Source organism: Procambarus clarkii, chromosome 23 (assembly GCF_040958095.1).
Source record: "Procambarus clarkii isolate CNS0578487 chromosome 23, FALCON_Pclarkii_2.0, whole genome shotgun sequence".
Lineage (NCBI taxonomy): Eukaryota > Metazoa > Arthropoda > Malacostraca > Decapoda > Cambaridae > Procambarus > Procambarus clarkii.
The window spans coordinates 34,959,463-34,981,265 of record NC_091172.1 but is presented as its reverse complement, the minus strand read 5'-3'; the positions used below and the strand labels follow the sequence as shown (position 1 = coordinate 34,981,265).

The 21,803-nt window shown below is 44.5% G+C and overlaps 1 protein-coding gene across 1 annotated transcript in view; it reads right to left on the bottom strand.

Moving 5' to 3' along the window:
• Positions 1 to 335: 335 nt before the first annotated feature.
• The window catches only part of htt (huntingtin), a 154,737-nt gene continuing 133,269 nt past the window's right edge, over positions 336 to 21,803 (bottom strand). The window contains 7 exon segments of the mRNA XM_045751464.2: positions 336 to 1,430; positions 5,382 to 5,410; positions 5,412 to 5,564; positions 9,745 to 9,951; positions 11,666 to 11,775; positions 14,513 to 14,703; positions 19,987 to 20,120. Coding sequence (XP_045607420.2) covers positions 491 to 1,430; positions 5,382 to 5,410; positions 5,412 to 5,564; positions 9,745 to 9,951; positions 11,666 to 11,775; positions 14,513 to 14,703; positions 19,987 to 20,120 — 1,764 coding nt within the window. The 3' untranslated portion in view covers positions 336 to 490.

The window sequence follows — 21,803 nt, the reverse complement described above, 5'->3', positions numbered from 1 at the left end:
TGGGCAGGAATACTTTCATAATCAATATACAGTGCAGTTTGAAAGCATTTACATGCCAACAGCCACGAATTCTCTCGAAACAGCATTAATCACTTCCAATATATAGTATTTAACTTCTGAAGATACTCCAAAACTTATATACAGCATTCATCTTCAGCCCAAATTAAACCGATTGCATTTAATCCATAAAAATAGAGACAGCAGTGAGAGATTCCTTATCAACATTTGAGCTACAAATAAAGCTTATACATTTCCTCAACCAACAGCCACCCATTGCTAAATCACATTTTCTGCCACAGTCAAACAGTCCATGAAGGCGTGCGCAATACCCACCTTGTAAGTAGCGTTTTGTGTTTGCACAATCAATATAAACATTTCATTTTTCTCAACTAAATAGGAGTCTTTTTTTTTTTTTAAGGAGATAAACTAATAATATATACAACTTCATAAACAATAATGATTAAGCATTTAATTTTATATGTAACTGCAGTTAATCCTTGATGCAATCTAATAATTCTTGAAAAGGTGATCCTGGAGTAGCCACAGCCTGGAATACTGCCTCAAATTTTGCTCTCTGGTTTTCTGTTGCCAAACTCTGTCGAAAATGAGAAGCAGACAGACAAAATATCTGGATGTCACGAGCATCCAATTTTCCTAAACGTGCTTGAACAGAAGGAAAAGCTGCTCTTAGCCACCTATTACTCGAGGCTGCAATAAAGAAGCAAGTGAGGCACCAAACTGCAAGGGACACCGGGGTACGCTGCGTGAAGTTACTTAATGAGAGAAGTACCCATTCTTGTACTAGGCCCTCCCCACTCTCACTGATTGCACCCTCAAATACCTGGAAGAGAGTTGATGCTAATAAATGAGGATGTGGTTGATGGCTGGATATATATTCTGTGATAACTTTATTTAGTATTTGACTAGGAGGAAGAACATCTAAAAGGCATGGCCCAAGCAGACCAGATATAACACCTGCTTCATGGGGATACCCAACTCGAATCCGGTCAAAAAAGATGGAGAGTTTCTCCATGACAAGTAAAAGAGTTTCTGGGTCCGACGCCATGTCATCTTGAACTGCATGTGTAAGAAGTGCAGTGTTTCTTACATTTGCATAAAGAGCAGTAATGAATAATGGCAAGGCTGCCAGAGAGGTGGAAGGTGAACCATTAAGAACCAAATCCATTACTAGCTTGAAGATCACTTCTACTGTGTTGCTGGAGAGCTGCTGAACTAACACCAGCCTTTCTACACCTTTCAAGACTTGGTGGAGTAATCGTGGGGTTGTGGAGGAAGTGGCTGCAGTCGAGAGAGCCATATGAAGTGCAGTGGATGGCAGCGTGGGGTCTGGTAAAGTTTCGTAGTGTTCTACCAAATACACCCAAACCTCCCACACGGCTACCTCATGACTCTCACATTCTCGACTCTTCCTGCAAAGAACATGTATCCTGAAAGCCAGTTTAAAAAGTAAAAGCACTCATAAGTTATTTACATTTTGCCAGGTTCTTTAACCTAAATGCCAATACTTTTAAGAACAATAGGCCTTTGACAATCCAAACTTTCAAATTACAAAAAAACAGCGTTGGATGTAATGAAACGCCATTTTCTGGGTGAGTCCCAGAGGCTCCCTGGAGCTATTGGGCTAATGTGTTTTATATTAGACCGGGACATTAGCAATGGAGTTCCACCTACCAGTGACTACGAGCCAGAACCTGGCTCGTAGTTTGTGGCGGCCGCCACAAACTCCTCAACGCGAAGTCTAGACATCTGGCTGCAACCTGCGACCCAAAGCAACACAGGAATGCCCAAAAGCAGGCACGTTCACCAAGTAATGGGCGGCCAGGACCCTGTTCGCCCTCCAAAATCCTTGTGCCCGAATATCAGCCCAAGACATGTTACCAAAGCAGCAAATTTTCTAACGTCATGGGCATGAGGAGAGCCACAGGCTGGCTAGACTTAATAACCCTGCGGACGACCTGGGAGATCCGAGCCCTGGAACAGGTAACGTGGAAAACCGGATCAACCCAAAGCGCATCCCCAACCACCTGAGCCAAAGTGCACAGGTAACAGTGGAGAGCCGCAACCGGACACAACACATGATGCACCCCCGGACTGACAAACCAAGCATCAATAACCCAAAGACCCTCTGGAAGGCAGCCGTCTCGTTCTTCACCAGAAAAGAAGGAGATGGTTGCAACCGAACAAACATACTACCTGCACCAAAAGAGCAGAAACCCCTGCGCTGGAGGAGAGCATGAAGCACCCTGACCCGACCCCCAGAAGCAAATGCCAACAAAAATAGAGCCCTGGAAAAACAATCCTGAACGGAAGGGGCCACCACAAATCGAGGAGAAGAAAGATAGGAGAGCACCCTGTCAAAGGACCAGGACGGCAAAGAGGGGAAAGAGGTACAGGTAACCCCACCACGACCAGTCCTGCCAAAAGGCGTCCACCGCGATAGCCTCACAGTTGGGGAAGGGCGCCACATAGATCGGGAGACCACGCCGAGGCGAAGAGATCCACTTCCGGGAATCCGTACGTCCGGCAGAGCCAACGAAAAGTGTCAGTGTCGGCTGTCCATTCCGTGGATGTGTATGGACCAAGACAGGCCATCTCCCAGGACGTTGGACATTCCACGGATATAAACCACACAGAGAGCCAAGCCCCGAGAAGCCAGCAGACGGGCCACTCGAGCGACCAGCCCCAAAGAGGCAAGGACCAAAGAGAACCCCAGCTGTTCAGGCAATGACCCACCGGGGAACAGTCTGAATGGAGCTGAATGGTCGAACCCCAAATGACCCGCACCCTCCAAAGCGAAAACCAGATCGCTGTGAACTCCTGCACCATGCTGTGAGCCCGACAGAAGGACGGACTTCACCATCCCTGGCCGGCCTGGTGAGCACTGGTCACAAAGCCCCTGCCGAGAGACGACGCATCGTGAATACATCGAGCAAGGGTTCAGGTAGGCACCAAGGCACTGAACTCCGTAAGCCCCCGAAGAGGAAGTCGGCGATACAGCAACCAATGCAATGCCCCCGTAGGATGAACCCAGCGATCGCGGGAGAGGCGAAAGGGGCGTCCCCGAAACAACCAGAACACACGTCGAAGCCAAACCCTATCCGGCAGGTAGACCAGCACGGCGAAGTTCAGACTCCCGCACAACTGCTTGAGCAACCGCTGCATGACCCAGGACCCCCCCAAAAACAGCCGAAGGCGGGACCTGCAGCAGCAACAATGCCGCTTGAGGGAGAGACAAGGAAGCGGTCCAAGAGTCCCAAACAAGACCCAGCCAGGTCCGAACCTGGGATGGAACCAGATGGGAATTCTTCCAGTTCACCAGGAACCCAAACCTAGCGAGCTGGGAAAGAACCACACCCCTGGCGAGCAGACTCTCTTTCTCTCTCCTTTTCTCTTTTTCTCTCTCACATCCACTACAAAAATATTTGTATAAAATTCATTTTTTATCCAATCAACCTTGGGATAGTTTCAAAATAAGCGCCTTTAGAATGCGCACAATTTGATACCAAAATGAAAGATGTAACACGAAACTTGATGTCAGAACACTTGAAAGATTATAAATACGTTTTTGGGCCTAAATTTTAAATTTAAAAATATTTGTTAAAATTCTATTTATTGTGCTATTATTATGGGACTAGTTTTAAAATGCGCGCCTTTATATTGCGAACAATTTGATACCAAAACGAGCGATGTAACATGAAAATTGATGTTATCAAACTGAACGAGTATACACATTAGGTTGTGATGTGCAAATTGGTGCTCGTTCACTGGTAACTTTAGGCTTTGCTGTGGGGAGTCTCGCCAGGCTTTTGGACATTATATGCATATACATCTGCAGGGAATTTAATTGCGAACACAATGATACCAAAACGAACGACGTAGCACAAGAATTAAGGTGAGAAAACTGAAACGAGTACACACATTTTGGCGTCGCCGCATGCTTGCCTGCACCACTAGCCCCATGACGTCACAGTCTGCGGTGCACGCGTAGTGCGGGCGATAGTGTTAATATATATACAATTAAATTAATGAACTGAAACTACCTTTATTCATTGTTGATAACTTCAACTTCAATTATCTCTGAAACTAGAGCTTCAACTTTGAGTGGCTTCTAAAATTCAAGTTTTTGACCGATTCTCACTATTTTCACATATTTTGTGCTCAGTGGTTTGTTCTACAATCCCTTACCTTGAGGTTACCTTGAGGTGCTTCCGGGGCTTAGCGTCCCCGCGGCCCGGTCGTCGACCAGGCCTGGTTGCTGGACTGATCAACCAGGCTTTCAGTATGGATTTTTCATAAACTTTATACATTTGGAGTTATAATTTTTGTTGGACTAAATTTGCCACATATTTCAAATGCCTTATTGACGATATTTTTTACAGTAAACTATACAGTACTGAAAACCTATATTCTAATCTGATGAAAATGAAGATCATATGCTATTCTGAGAGAATAACAACATTAAATGAACAACTGGTGATAGTTCATATTTTTTATTCTGATTTGAAAATCTGCAGTTTTCAATATTCAATTTTAAAATTAATTTTGATTCTCTTATTTTTCAAGTTAAGTTGTGATCATGTAGATAAAGTTGGAGAATTTGCCTAGTTGATTATGGACAAAAAATTGGAAAGTGTTTGTGCAAGTTTTAAAACCTTATGTTAAATTATGTTATGTCAAATCATATATATGTATGTATTGTGCAGTTTAAGGGTTAAGGTCCTCATTTTTACCGTACTCAAGTACCTGGAACTTATCACTGTTATACATCATGTTATTTTCTGCTGCCCAGTCAAAAACTTTATTAATATCTAGGTGTGTAAATGGTGCCAGCAGCTGGGTAAACAGCATGAGCAGTAGGGTAAATCTTTTAGAGCACCCAGATAAACAGCACTAGTAACCAGGTTGTTGTAAAAAACTACAAATTTATTAATTTGGTTATATTTTTAGTGAGAAATTTGGCTAACTGAAAAATGGAGTGGCCCCATATGACTTGGATTACCACGTACAGAGAGTATTGTGCAGATTTTATATAAATCAGAGCTTTAATATACCAATGTGCTTTAATATACTTACTAATCTCCCTCATCTCATTTTTTTCTTGCAATGTATCTGTTATCATTTTATTAATTCTGCTAGAATTTACCTACTTAAAATTATCTGTTAGATTAAGGACCTGGCCGAAACGCTGCGCGTACTAGTGGCTTTACAAGATTGTAAATACTATGCTATATATCTTCACAAACCCAATGTACCTTCTTGTATATAAATAAATAAATAAATAAATAAATAAATAAATAAATAAATAAATAAATAAATTATTATTTGCATCACAAAATACTGAGATAAGACTGTCAACATACCCATCATTGTACTTGAGAATGTAGCTAGCATGCCAGAATGATGAGGGGTGGGCTCTCTTCTGGTGGGCCTTGGAGAAGGTATAAAAGGCCCTGGACGGCACAGGTACGTACAGAAACCTGCCCACTCTTGAGTCCACTTTCTACTATGTGTATTACACCTTCACTTAGTGAACAGCTCACTTCCTGCAAAAGGAATTTCATACATGTATTTTACAATTGATAGCACCAAAAACATAGAAGAGCAAATTTCTAACTTGCGAGTGAATTTTGCCACTATCATATTAGATCTAGTCTGGTCCTTTTAACCTACGTCTCTTAGCATAATCTCTAATTTTCCAATCTTGTCTTACTAAGTACTCAGAGAGATTTCATGCGTGTCAACCATGTAAGATTTTATTTCACTTTCATGCTTATATTCAATCTTCATACAATGATTCCAACTAAACATTCTACTACCTTGAACTATATGTTGCTAATAGATAGCATAAAGTGCTATATATATTTTTTTAAGGTCTACAAAGAAAACCATTTAATTTCATAAACAGAGCAATGAGTATAATTTTTATAGAGGCTCCCCAGAGCTTTTGCACTGGAACCAGCCAAATCAAACTCACCAGGCATCTGTGAACATTTCATGGCCTATTGGAAGCAAGTACCATAATTCTGCCCCCTCAAAGAGGCAGAGAAGTTGAGGACGGCCATAAGACTCCACACTTTTCCTTCATGTTACTAGATGGCAGTACTAGTAAATGAAGGGTTTGGTGAGGTCATCATCACACTCAAGCCTCAACTAACCTTCCTGAACCCCATGTGTAAGCAGGAAATACAGGTGTGAGGCCCTTAGTGGCCCCTTAGTAGCTCCCTGGAACTAATTCCCCATGGTACCTCACACAAGGACCCAACAGCATACCATCAAGACATGGGAACCTGAAGTGTGAAACATGTATGATAAAAAGAACAAAGGGCAAGTTTACCCAAGAAACTTAATACACTGGATGTCAGACTGGGGTAGATAGGAGAAATGAATCCAAGTAACCTCTATGAAGCCAAACAGCCATAGCCAATTAACCACAATCACTAGACCAAAATAACAAATAAGCCCTTCAAAGATGGAGGTCTCCCACATGCACATCTTCCCCACATACGATGCAAAACCGAACCCAATTGTAGCTGGAAATGCTGAAAACATTACTCAAAATCTGTCAGGACAAGCAAACAAAAGCCAAGATGAAAACACTAATGGCTTAAGAGGAACAAGAGTAGCTTAAGAGAACAGAAGACTCAAACATAGTAAAAAAATGTGCCGAGAAAATGGGCCACAATAACAGCAACAAAGAGAGGCTCGGCCAAGCCATACAAAAGTTTGAGATGTGGCTGTATACAGTATAAGATGACTGGCAGACAGATGCCAACTCAAGGTGAAGCTATGGAACTCAACTCAATGAGAGGTGAAGCTATGGAAAAAGGAACTTAATGGGGTCAATTCATGATTAGGGTTGGGAAGTGTGTGTGTATCGACTACACATGAGACAGGAGTATGACACATTACAGGAAGGCACAGAAAGAAGGACGTTTATCAGGGGATTGAACAGAAATTCTCCAGGAACACGATCAGGTGAAAGGCATTCACCAAGAACCTCAGAGTTTGAATGGAAGAGGATATATCAGTAGCAGGTGATTTCACATTAAGACAAATTCCTCACAGCAGCTACAGGACAGAGCTTACAGTGCAACCCCAGACTGACAAACTAATAGTCAATGATTAACAGATGCCTCTGGAAAGCAAGTCTCAATCTAAGCAAAGCATTACGAGGAAGGCTGGAGGCAAAGAAAAATATTACTAGGACCAAAGATGCAATAGCCACACTGCTTATAAACAGCATGAAATTTCCTAACATGATTAGCCAGAAGAAAAGCCGCAGTGAAAAAATAGGAGTCTACAGCCAATGAAAACCTAAAAGCGAGATGATAAAATTTCCAAAATATGACCATGATGCTAAGAAGGTCTTGGAAGAGCATGAGCTGGAGGTAAAGAATGCCTGAAAAACCCAGAGAAGTGGGGATTAAAAACACACCTACATCCCCCAAATGCTAAGGCCAAACAACACGAGGCAATAGTGATAAGCATAAACTGGTGAACAATAAACACCCAGGAAAGAAAAGACATCCCAATGGGCATTGACATAGAACAGGTGCTAAGCCAATAGAATGAGGCAGAAGGCATGCCAAGCCACCTTGTACTTTCACGTCGAAGAAAGACAAACTTGAAACTGATAGGTCTGCCATCTGACTCGTATACAAGTGGTGGCACACAAGGCCTTAAAACCCAATACACAAAAACTCATGGAGAGCTTAAATCCATCCAGGTAAGTAGTGCTGCCAGTTCCATGTGAAATTAAACACATTAACCTTTGATAACTGAACATCTTGTAAAACCAGATAAAGTAGACCTTATCCACAGACAAAGTCTACATTCTCTGTTGGGATTGGATGAAAGTGAGAGTGTTTATTAGAACATTCAATAAACCCTGAATGTGAACTGCAATAAAGCCAAAACTTCAAGGAGCCAAAAACAGAGCTTTTCTCGAAGTCCACCTGTTGCAATGGATTACTGAAGCCCAATTTGAATGAAGACGGATAGTAGAGCCCTGTGGGGGAAGGATGTGTCGAAGTGTCATTCAGACCACAAACTCCTGCACCATGACTTGCACCTGCCACAGATGAGGCAATCATTACCCAATAGGTGTGGTGAGAACTAGAGATGAAACTATAGAAAAGGCCAACAGATCTGTGGACAACTTAAGTGACTGTAGAGACTACAGAACTGAACCCTGGAAAACCAAAAGAGGAAAAATTATGCAAAATTCCCTTCAGGCAAAGTGGGGTACACACTGCATAGGTCTTGACCATGGGGAGAGGATGCCAACTGTAGACTGCAGTAAAGCTCCTTCAGTCACACTTGGTCTCAGAGGATAACCACATTAAGTTCGGGTTGCCCAGAAAGTGCTTGAGGTTCTGACAGCAGCACAGCTGCAACAGGGTCACTTGTAAGATGGGGAGGCCATTCTGGTATCCCAAACCAGTCCCAGCCAAGTCAAAACCTGAGAAGGCACAACTGGAACTCCTGCCATTTGATCAAAACACTGAAGTAGGCCAACTGGAAAAAATTTGATTCCTGGGCAGCAGACAAGCCAAATGCTTGGGATCCATACTAGCCAGTCATCAAGATATGTCATAACTCAGATCCCCTGAAGATGAAGCTGCTGAAAAGTGAACATTCTGGGAGCAAGGTTGAGACCAAATGGTACCCAGAAACACTAGGAAACATTAGGGAGTAAGTGTGTTGACCTCATATTGGAACATGGGATAAGAAAACACCTGTTTTGAACAACAAACTCTCAGGGTCAGGAGCCAAACTCAAAAGAGGGTCAAGAGGCAGCTAAAGTCCTTCTTTTGGCAACCACAAATTCCTGAGAACGCCCCCTTCCACAGAAGAGAGACCAGGGGTGGAGACTACAGTTCTGCACCAACTTGGAACACCAAGAAGAAATAAACAGGTGTCAACCAGGAAAACCCCCCAAACCCAGGAAGGTAAACCTGTAAATACATCCTCAGGATGCAAGAGAGTAATAAAAGAAAAATGAGGCTCCACAGCCTTTACCAAATCCTCAGACAAGGGCAGCATCTGGAGCTGCTTCTAACCCTAGTAACCCTAGACCAGATGGTGAAGTGCGTCCTGAGCCCACAGCCACTTACGAGTCAATTGAACACAAGCTAGATATATTGATCGCTGAATGGCTGAAGTGGAAGCTGGCAGAAACTTGGTAGAGGTGTCCAAGCCACTCTATATCCTTCTCATAAAAAAAGGGAATTGATAGCACTGCCTCTCACTCAGATGGTAAGTTGTGTGACTGTGCCTCACAGTCACACAAGATGGATCACAGCCCGACTGGCCACTACCTTAGATGGTGGCTCAGCCAAAACAGGGATCTATCACTGACATACGTTTTCTGGTGGGGTTTTTCTTGGTTTTAGGTAGCTCTTTGATCCCCAAGCTCTCCTTGCCTTGCAGAGCCTGATTTTGGTCCTGGCTCCTGTCAGGCATGGTGGATCTAGGAGGCTTGGTTCATCGACCTAAGGCATGGTTGTATTAACGCTGACCACGGTGAGCTACTGAGGAGGCCCACCCAGGAAAGAGGAGCAACAGAGTGAAAGATTATTTTAGGCATTATTAAAAATAGCACTCATCCACTTATTTGATTATCCATATTAATAGCATCAAGGATAAGCAAATACTGGATCACCAAACCAAAAATATTATGTGAAAATCTATGCAATAGAGTTAAAAATCATGCTTTTTCACCTGTTTGGCCAATCTAAGTGTTGCAAGAGCTTTACAGGTGGCCAGAATGATATACTGCTGAGTGATGTGGTCTTCGATAGGGTGGAGGGTATGAAGTGGCAGAAGTGACTCGAGAACCCAGCGGTGGTGAGCACTTGAGCAGAATAAGTCACACAAACAACTCACTGACTTCACAACCTCTGCCACAACAGATGCACATAACCCACTCTGGAATAAATATATACATATTACTGTATTAAAAGTGCATAGCACATGCTTTCTTCACCTTATGTTTATACCCCATGGAGTTTAACGCAACATTAATACAGTACCTTGGGATGGTTTAACCCTGCACTAATATCCCGGGGAATTTTACCCTACATTTGTACACTGGGTATTAACACTGAGTTAATATGACACAACACATGAGGTTAGGGAGACATCACACACAATATCCAAATTAGTGACTAAAGAATATTGAGTCTATGAGCTAGAGACTTCTCTAGTGTCTAGCTCATCTCTACGAGCTAGAGACTTCTCTAGTGTCTAGCTCATCTCTACGAGCTAGAGACGTCTCTAGTGTCTAGCTCATCTCTACGAGCTAGAGACGTCTCTAGTGTCTAGCTCATCTCTACGAGCTAGAGACTTCTCTAGTGTCTAGCTCATCTCTACGAGCTAGAGACTTCTCTAGTGTCTAGATCATCTCTACGAGGTAGAGACGTCTCTAGTGTCTAGATCATCTCTACGAGCTAGAGACTTCTCTAGTGTCTAGCTCATCTCTACGAGCTAGAGACTTCTCTAGTGTCTAGCTCATCTCTACGAGCTAGAGACTTCTCTAGTGTCTAGCTCATCTCTACGAGCTAGAGACTTCTCTAGTCTCTAGCTCATCTCTACGAGCTAGAGACTTCTCTAGTCTCTAGCTCATCTCTACAAGCTAGAGACAAGCTTGCGAGTTGTAGGTAAACACATTTCAGCAGGTGAGTTCTCAGGGAAAGACACACATATGTAGTAAACTGAGACACCTACCCTGGAAATCCCTAACATTCACCTGGTGAGCAGGAGCACACACACAGAGATCTGAGACAGCCCTGGAGGAGCCAGGGCACCATCCCGAGAAAGGAAGTAATATTCAAAGTTCAATGCCCACACAACATACTGTGTGGGCAATGACTGGGAACCATGATGTGGACCATAATGGACAGTTAGAAAGTAGACTTTGCTACTATTGAATTTGAACAAACTAGAAAAGGTTTTGTATTCATGTTATTAAAACCTAGCCAAACGTAACCTAACCATCCTATGAACAGGATGCTATCTGAGGATTAATATAGTACATATATGTGCTAAACTTGGCCTAGGAAGTATTTATGTTTGGTTTTTAGTTTGACTTTCTCCAAAGTGTATCAAGTGAATACTGTAGTATTAAATGCTGCTAACTGTCCATTACGTCAACAAATGTATGAAGGTCCACATAGTTACAAAACATACTATCCAAACATAAGGATGGGTATGTTACAAGTAGTAGTAGTTGAAACTAACTCAATACAGTAGACAGTTTAAAATGTAGGATAATAAAAGTAATGAGGGAAGTATGTCACTGCATTAATCCCTAAACTGCACAGCTATCTTAAAGTTATATATATTTAATATACAAAGAGCTATGCATGACAAAAAATAGTTAATTAATTTGATGGGAAAAATCCCAAATGGGGATTGAAGCAGTGTAAGACAACTACCTGTTAATAACTCAGAATGTGATACTCAGGAGCTAGTACTCAATGCTACGAGCACACATGGGTAAGTACATGCAAATATATGTACACATCTTTGGTCACAAAACTGAAAATTTGTAATATAATATAATAAAGAATATAATAATATAATAATATAAAGAATATAATAAAGAATAATATAGAATATAATAAAGAATTTTGAGACTTGCCTGGGGTCGTAACCATGATGAATACAAGTAGTGAAGGAAGTGAAGACAAGACTGCACATCAAGACCACAGCTTGCTAGTTGTCTCTCTCGTAATTCAAATTCATAACAGCCTGGAAACCAGATGAATACATGTTATTAATACAGCTCATAGTCCTAAAATTTTGTTCATAAGGCAAAATTAGATATACTGGACCATATTTTATTCAATGCCTTAAATTATGTAATCAGTAAAGTTTCAGCTCAAAGATGTACAAATCTAACTTTACAAACATTATGATGCTGCAATTAAAAAACCAGTGCTGAATGTAATGAAGTGCCTCTTTCTGGAAGGGTTATATTCACACCCTTACTATTGAATCAAACCCACTTCAAACCATTATTGTCGGAAAATCCGACACCATTTACTAATATTAAATACAACATGCAGATAATACTGCTGCTGTTGTATATAGCCGGTTGGCCGAGTGGACAGCACGCTGGATTTGTGATCCTGTGGTCCTGGGTTCGATCCCAGGAGCCGGCGAGAAACAATGGGCAGAGTTTCTTTCACTCTATGACCCTGTTACCTAGCAGTAAAATAGGTACCTGGGTGTTAGTCAGCTGTCACGGGCTACTTCCTGGGGGTGGAGGCCTGGTCGAGGACCAGGCCGCGGTGACACTAAAAAAAGCCCTGAAATCATCTCAAGATAACTGCCAGATATATATAAATTCTCTCATAGAAGACGTGGCGCAGTGGAATTTTCCGTCAATAGAAAACGAGATATCATTGCCACATAGCGCTATAAATTCACCAGCTATTCTGTTGGGAATTATTCTTAATATGGTAGTTGATACCTGGTTGATTATTCTTTGGACTTTTTACATCATAAAAACATCTCATTTGAATTAACTTAATTATCAGTATCAAAATAGAGTAAATATGACCCTTCTATCACTTATTGACATCTGGACAAGGAGAGCCAGGCGTCAGTGGTGAGGGAGGTCAGCCATTGTTAGACCAAGTCGCTGTGGAGCGAGTTCAGCTCCTATAATTTCTCTTGGACGAAGTGTTATGGAGATCAAATTAGTGCTTCTTCCATCATCAACACGCAGTCAACATAAACAAGGGAAGTGTCTTACCGAAACCCATTTATCTAATCATTTTTGGCCAGTTAATGTTAGGTAGATATAGGGCGAACTGGTTAGCACGAGAAACAGCGTCTAAATACAGGTAATTAAGCCTTGGTACCTTATCTTAATAATATAAATGTTTCATCTGATATAGCTGTCATATATTAGGATTCCAGCTTACAGCTAGTGCCCTTTGACAGGAACAAGAAGAGGAAGCAAGAATTAATCTTGGTACATCAGTTACTAGGGTGTTAGAAGCTAGCCTCGCACGAGGATTATTTGGTGTCTGAAGGGGCCAGGTTCTGGAGCTGTTCCCTTGGTAGGTTTGAACTCCTTAGCTAATGTCCCGGTCTAATATAACATACATTAGCCTGATAAGCTGCAGGGAGCCATAGGGGCTCCCCACAGAAAAGGCATCGAAAACCTAAGAGCCAGGGCAAGAGTACAATGTCAAAAGGCGGAACAGAGCCGGCCACTATATTATGGTGAAAACTAGCTGCACAGTACCCTGCGCCCCTACCAGTGATGAAACTACTTCCTACCCAGAGGCAAACAGTGGCGCAAGAAACATCCCAGCTGACTCCAAGGACGAGCAATTACCGAGCAGCAAAAGACCACAGCGGAGGTAGGTCCCAAGCGACTTGCAGAACAAGGGCAGTACTTACAGGGCACCTAGGGAAGGTAACCCTAGGTGCATGCAGCCAGAGTACTTGTGAAATTACTCCTGGTCCATACACCACCACAGAACAGGACCATACCACAAGGCACAACACTAGACAACGTCAGGGACCAGAGTCGCACGACCGCTAAGCCTCACATCAGCTTCAGAACTAGGGGTGGAAAGCCGGCACGGGGGTCTGGAGCTACCCCCTTCCCCCTCCCGGGGAGGAGGGAGCTGCACAGACAGCAGCATGGTGACAGTTTTGATGTCATGCTTGTTTTAGTTTGGGAAGTTCTGTTCAACAGTTCTGCTTTCAATAGCAATTTTTAATCGGATAGGGTTTGTTTTGAGGCGCCTACCTTTCTGGGTGCCTGATCCGGTCAATGGCAGACATAGAATGCTTCCAACCACAAGGGGGTTTCTATAGGCCATTGTTCCTCGTGCCTCTCTGAGGGGGCCAGGTTCTGGCTCGTAGTCCCTGGTAGGCAGACCACCATTCGCTTTGACTGGTGCCATGGTCTAATACATTCAAATCAGCCTGGATAGTTCTGGGGGAGCCGAAAATGCTCACCCCCCCAACCCAAGGAAACGGTGGAGAAGCATGAACCATAAGAAACCGCTCCCAACCAATCCTCTGAAAAAGACAGTCTTGGAGATGTGCCGGGTCTGGAAATTGAGCCCGAAGGCCCAGAAACCAATCTGAAGCGACTACCAAGGAGGGACACCCCAAACAATAAGGAACTCGGTAAACAAAAATATTATAGAAGAGATACAGAAAATCTCACCAGCTCTAGGACATGTGAGAAATGGTAACCACAAATGTCTCTCAAACTTGAAATGTCTCTACTGTATCCAGCCAAGTTTGATGACCAACTAGTTGTGAGCTCACATTTTCTTCAATATTAGACAAATTAAACGAAGACAAATCTCAGAACATGAGTTAAATTCTACACATTTCCCTGCTATAAGGGAAAAAGCTTTTATATCAATAAGGTCAAAATTTATCAATCAGATGTAGAATTAATTATTTGTTGAACATGCTTGATCCATATTGATGGACATGAAAAGGTTCATACCAGTATGCAAGATAGTATCAGGAGAGTCTGGTGGTTCTGCATGGCTGTTGAGAGCTGTGACCAGATACTCAACCGACACCTGACTCAGTTGATATGCTGGTGTCTGCCGAGGTCCTCCTTTGATTAAATGTTGCACCTCGCGTAGCTTTTCATGAAGACGTGACATTATCTCTTGAAGTTTGCGACCAGACCTAAAATAAAGCCGTTGAAATTTTAGAAAGACATTAACACATTACTAGGGAATAACACTGACGTAAGAGTCTTGTAGTGCAGTTGACTTTGTTTGTGACTCACTATCAGGGATCTCAGATTTGATTCCCGGGCAGGTCAGAAATGGTTGCACACGTTTCCCTTCACCTAATGCTCTCATTCACCTAACAGTAAATAGGTACCCGGAGTTAGGAAACTGTTGTGGGGTTGCGTCCTAAGGAGGAATCAGTACTTTGACCGGGGATCTTGATAGAAGCCTAAACTGAAGGGAAGCCTGAGGAACAGAGATCACCAAAAGTACCAACACATACCCAAAATAAGCAGTCACTGGAAAATTTGTAAACCTGACAATAACATTGCAAACAATCATTGCCACTTCAAAACCATCATGTAGATACAGTTGCCTGCCACCAGATGTCAGCCCAGGTGACCTGGAGAACCCAGCCAGCCAGCTCACTAATGATCCTGATGAGATGGGGCCCACAGTAGGTGTTCATGGATCAGAGAGTCCTGGCGTGTTCCCTAAGGCTTAGTTGCTATTAAGTCATAGCATTGGGGAGCTACTGAGGGAGTTCTCCCAAATACAGTGGAACCTCGAATAACGAATTTAATCCATTCCGGCACCGAGCTCGTTATGTGAAACGCTTGTCTTTCAAAACGAATTTCCCCATTTAAAATGATGGAAATCAAATTAATCCGTTCTACCACCGAAAAACATCAATATTGTATTCAATGTTTTAAATAATAGACCAGCATACCTGACAAACACCGAATGAACCTTTTGGCATTTGTTTTTTTTAATTTCATTTCTTTTTTCTACAAAAAACCAGCATTGAATGTAATGAAACGCCATTTTCTGGGTGAGCCCCGGAGGCTCCCTGGAGCTTATTGGGCTAATGTATGTTATGTTTAGACCGAGACATTAGCTATGGAGTTCAGACCTACCAGGGACCAGCGCCAGAACCTGGCCCCTTCAGAGAGGTTTCAGGGAGCAATGGCCCTGGAAAACCCCATTATGGTTGGGGGTTTTCCTTATCTGCCATCGACCGGGGTTAGGCACCCAGAAAGGTAGACGTAACAAAACAAACCCCACATGGTAAGAAACTACAACAAAAAACTGAACTGAGAGGTAGAAACTCCCTACAATCCCAAGCAAACAATCAAACAATCAATTTACTGCTGCGCCGGTCGTCCGCACAGCCCTCCCCTTCCCGGGAGGGGGAGAGGGGGGAGCCGGACCTCACCGCGCCGGCTGCCTTCAGTTTGGAAACTAGGCTTCAATCAACGCGAAAAAAAACTCGCCAACTGGATGGGAGGGAGGGTAGCCAGGAAGACTCCGAGGCTCACCCAGAAAATGGCGTTTCATTACATTCAACGCTGGTTTTCTGTGGGGAGCCCCTACGGCTACCTGGAGCTACATACCCAAAGAGAAGGAAAATAGGGATTTACCTGGGAAGCGGCGGCCACAAACTCCTCACCTCAAAGTTGAGACAACTGGCTGCAACCTGCGACCCAAAGCAACACAAGAACGCCAAGGAGCAGGGACGTTCACCAAATAACGGGCAGCCAGGACCCTGTTCGACTTCCAAAATCCATGTGCCCGAATATGAGCCCAAGACATGTTACCTAACAGGGGCAGCCAAAGCTGCAAACTTCCAAACGTTATGGGCACGAGGATAGACCACAGGCTGGCTAGACTTAATAACCCTGCGGACAACCTGGAAGACCCGAGCCCTGGAACAGGGAACGAAGGAAACCGGATCAACCCAAAGTGCATCCCCAGCCACCCCAGCTGAAGCACGCAGGTAACGACGAAGTGCAGCAACAGGACACAACACATGATGCACCCCCGGCCGAACCAACCAAGCATCAATGACCCACGGACCCCTCCGGAAAGCAGCCGTCTCGTTCTTTGCCAGAAAGGACGGAGAAGGCTGCAAACGGACAAACCTACCCCCAGGACCAAAAGAGCAGAAACCCCTGCGCCAGAGGAGAGCATGAAGCTCCCCTACCCGGCCCCCAGAGGCCAATGCCAACATAAACAAAGCCTTGGAAAAACAATCCGGAACCGAAGGGGCCACCAAAAACCCGAGGAGAGGAAAGATAGGAGAGTATCCTGTCCAAGGACCAGGACTGCTCAGGAGACACATGAGCAGGCTGGAGGTGAAACATAGCACGGGAAAGCTTACGGAACGACCAGGATGTGACGTCCACCCCGAACGCAAGCTTGAGCGGCTCTGCCAGTGCCGCACGATACGAGGCGACATTATTAGGCATCAAATGACGGTCCTGAAAAAGCCAAGAAAGAAAGGACAAGACAACCCGATCCGAAAGAAAAAACAACCTACGAAGAGCCAGAAAATGGCAAAAAGAACGCCAGGAAACTTCATACTGTCGCCAAGACGAAGCTCTCAGGTGAGACACCATCAACGAAGCCACCTGATCACCATATAATTGGTGATATACCCGCATCAAAAAGACCAGACGTGAATAGCAGAGGAGAAGGTCGAACCAGCCCTGTAGCGGACCGGGCCGACCTGCTGAAAGAGGCGGAGTCGCAGGAAACGTCCCGGGTTTGGGCACTGAGCCAATAGCACCAGAAACCGAGGCTGGGCCAGCCACCAAGGGGCCACAAGGACTACTCTCCCTGGGAATGTCTCCAACCGAACCAGAACCTGAAGCAACAGCTGGACCGGGGGAAAGAGGTACAGGTAACCCCACCTCGACCAGTCCTGCCGAAAGGCATCCACCACGAACGCCTCGCAGTCGGGGAAGGGCGTCACATAGATTGGGAGATGCCGAGACCATGCCGACGCGAAGAGGTCCACATCTGGGAGACCATATGTCTGGCAGATCCAACGAAACGAGACGTCGTCGACCGTCCACTCCGTGGACAGGGGATGGAACCGAGACAGGTCGTCCGAGACGTTGGACACTCCTCGGACATGAACCCCAAGGAGAGCCAAACCCCGAGAATCCAGCAGACGAACCACTCAAAGGGACCAACCCCAAAGAGCCAAGGACTGAAGAGAACCCCCGCGGTTCGGGCAATAAACCACTGGAGAACAGTCCGAATGGAGGTGAATGGTCGATCCCCGAGCGACCCGAACCCTCCGAAGCACGAACCAGACTGCCACGAAAAGGGCTGGCGCCCCTTACGAGACCCAGAACCTCGCACAGAGCAAACACCGTGCTGACCAGACGAAGGCGGGTCCGAAGGAGGGGCTGAACCCGAACTCGACACCAGTGGCCTAACACGATGAGAGGAACCCTGAGCCTTGGCACGACCCTTCCGGGAAGGCCCACAACGGGACCCCCGGAGAACCAACAAGTTCGACATAGGACGGCAAGAAGCTGAAGCAGCCTGAATATACTGCGCAACGGCCAAAGCCTCAAACAGAAGAGGACAAAATGGCGAAGACATCCGAAGAGCCAAGGCCCCAAGCAGATTCCACAGAGAAGGCAAGCACTGCCTGCCGACACACGAGCCAGGAAGCATAAAACAGTGTAACCGCATCCCTCAATATCGGCGTGAAAAGCTACAACAAGGCGGCCGACAAGCGGGCCGCCGAGGCCAAGGCGCCAGAACCAAGAACAGCCCCAAGTGATCCCACATCCTCCGTGAGCCAGTCCAAAGACAGCTCGAGGAGGGAAAAGAAACGTAAGGTCGAAGCCAACAGACCCCTGGCACGCAAGTCCTCAGCCACCAGCACCACCGAAAGGGAGGGGAACTGGCACATGGAGCTGAACGACACCTCATCCCGGGGAAGGGCAGGAGCAAATAAGCACTCATTGAGGTGCTCTAGGTCGCCCCCCCAGGAAAACCTAAAGCATCGTCGAAGCCTCCCTCCACTCAAGCATGCGAGAACGGCAGAAAGAGTGCCAAGCCTCCAAGGCAAAGACAGGACAGTCCACCAGCCAGGACGACTCCGGAACCTCATAATGGAGCCAGAAAAGGAACGAAGTCTCAAACCTGAAGACCAAGGGATCCATGTCCGAGGCATAATCCGGGTCACACAGGAGGTTTGCCGCAAGGGCCACCCGCACCGCAGCAGGTTGGATGTGATAAGCCGAAAACCTCCGGAAAGACGGAACCGAAGCGCCCGGGGGAACACGGAACCGAACCAGGGGAGGGGCAGACACCAAGTTCAACTCGTACGCAGAGGGGGGGAAAAGAAAACCCCACTCCTTGTAACAGTAAGCCCTGCTCGGAGGGCAGAAAAACCCAGACGGGGTCCAGTGGGGCCCAAGGCCCCCAGCGCCCCCAGCTCAGCCCCTCCCCAGCCCCAAGGGGAATGTTTGCATTCCTTCATTTGTATATATTGGAAAATTTGGCATACATCTCATTTACTTACATGCCTAGCAACAAGTCTGTTCAACTAAACTCATTAAAGAATTTTCTAAATTCCCCATAGTGTCCTCTCTTGAAATCAAGTTTATCAACTGTTTCAATGTCCTCATTCTCTTCTAGATTATATCGCAAAGCATATTAAATTTCTAATAGTACACGATCACTCTTTTCCCAAGGGATAAAGGTACTGGATATCATATATATCTTCTTTCCTGGTGAATATTAGATCAAATAGTGACAGAACATCCCCTTCCCTCATTCTTGTGGCCTGTGCTTGACACGTTGATACATGAACGTCTCCATGTGGGATTGTACCAGTGCTTCCCCTGCAGTGACTGTGGGAATGTAATAGTGTTTCCCTGCAGTGACTGTGGGAATGTACCAGTTTCCCTGCAGTCACTGTGGGAATGTAACAGTGTTTCCCCTGCAATTGTGCGAGTGTGCGTGTGTGTGTGTGAGGGATGAGTGTAAGCGGATGAGAGTGGATGAGCAGTAAGACAACTGTATGTGAGCAAGAGGGAGTTATATAATTTTCATTAAGAAAGTATTTTCAGAACCTGGAACATTCAGCACCTTTGGATTTAGCAATCATCCTGGTTTATGGAGTAAGGTACAGCCCAACATAGTAATTAAACTGAGCAGATAGTGTAGTAACTTTTTTAGCATATTGACATGTGAACATGAAGTTGGTGATCACAGCTTGTGATGTGATGACCATTTTGGTGAATGTACCTAGTGACAGCCGCTGGAAGTGTTCATGTACACAATTTTTAAGGTCTTGGCATTATATTGCAATATGGACTCTGCAATTTTTTTTATTTTTTGTTTGGGAAGAGGGAGGGGGGAGTGGGCAAACAAATGTACAGCTTATACTATAGCAAATATGTCAGAGCTAACATTAAATTTTACGCACTTAGAAGTAAGATAATGTGGAGGTTTGTCTCTCGGGATACTTAGTAAATGACCACTGTGAGGGTTGCCCGGTGTGGGGAGCAGAAGGGTCTGGATCAAAAGTGCTGTGATTCCTCGCACAGCCAGTGACAAGCTCTGAAAAAAGAACAAGAGCAAATATCAATAAGTTTTTCTTCAAGTGATGAGACAAGGACTATTGAGAAAATAAGGTGGAGCCATGAAGAGAACTAGAACCAGCACCCTGGGGTACTCCCAAGCACATGCTATCAACCACTGCACCACAATACACTACAAGTAATGTAACCTGGGATTCAACTGATCCACAAGGGACCTGGAAGCATTGAACTGACACCAATTCTAGGTTTTACACATTACCCATGTACACTTTGATGTAGTACCGGAGTTCTTCCCAACGCTCGCTTCAAATTTCACAAAGAAATCAGGTTAAAGTGTTGTATCAATGAGAAAAACAGTTGGAGTCAAGAGGAGGATTCAAACCTGTGCAGTGGGTACGCCCAACTGATTTGCTCATTGATACATCGTCGTCACTTCACTTAGGTGAAGGGACGACGACGTTTCGGTCCGTCCTGGACCATTCTCAAGTCGAAACCTGTACATGGTTTCCGTTTTTATATTTTCATTTTTTCCATAGCGCATGAGCTGAAATTTATCTTCGTTAAACACCATATTATTTTCTGTAGCCTATAAAAAGACCTGATTGACATCTGATTGGAGGTTTGCCGTGTTCTCTATGTTGTCTTCTCTCATAAATATCCTAGTGTCATCTGCAAAGGATGATACAGTACTATAGGTTGTGTTCTTGTCTATGTCTGATATGAGGATGAGAAAATTACTGGAGCAAGCACAGTACCCTGTGGGACTGAGGTCTTTACGGTTGATGGTCCAGATTATATTTTGTTGACTATTATACATTGGGTTCTATTAGTCAGGAAATTGTAGATCCATCTGCCTATTTTCCGGTAATTCCTTTTGAACGCATTTTATGTGCAATAACACCATGGTCACATTTGTCGAAGGCTTTTGCAAAATCTGTGTAAATTACATCAGCATTTTGTTTGTCTTCCATGGCATCTAGTGCCATGTCATAGTGGTCCACCAACTGTGATAGGCAAGAGCGCCCTGTTCTGAAACCATGTTGTCCGGGGTTATGGAGATGCTGTGATTCCATGTATTTTGTGATCTTACTTAGCACTCTCTCAAAGATTTTCATGATGTGCGATGTTAGTGCTATCAGACTGTAATTTTTTGCCTCTGCCTTATTTCCTTGTTTATGGAGTGGTGCTATCTCTTCTGTTTTTAAGATCTCTATTTTGATTATTAGCACTTCCACCATATCATTTGTGGTGTTTAGCAGCTCAGTACAGATGAGTGTGTCCTTGATGTACAGGCTAACCCCACCCTGTAGCCTGTGTTTCCTGTCACATCTGAAAAGATTGTACTCTGAGATCCATATTTCACCATCATGGTAGTCCTTTGTGAGAGTTTCCATTAGGGCTGCAAACACTGCATTTGCCTCATGTAAGAGGCCATCTATGAAGTGCACTTAGTTACATTTGCGTGTTTTTATACCCTGAATGATGGCAAATAAAAATGATGTTATGTTTGTGGAAGTGCTGATGCTTTACTTGGTGTTAATATCTGAGGTTGTGGTAAGGAGGCCACTGTGTTTGTGTCCTCTCTAGCATTTGGCCGAGTTGGTGGTAGAGTTTGGACATATTTAGCCATTCTTCTCCTTCTCATCCTCTTGCTAAAAAATCATCCTGGTAAATAGTGTTGTGGCTGCTTTCATCGAGATGG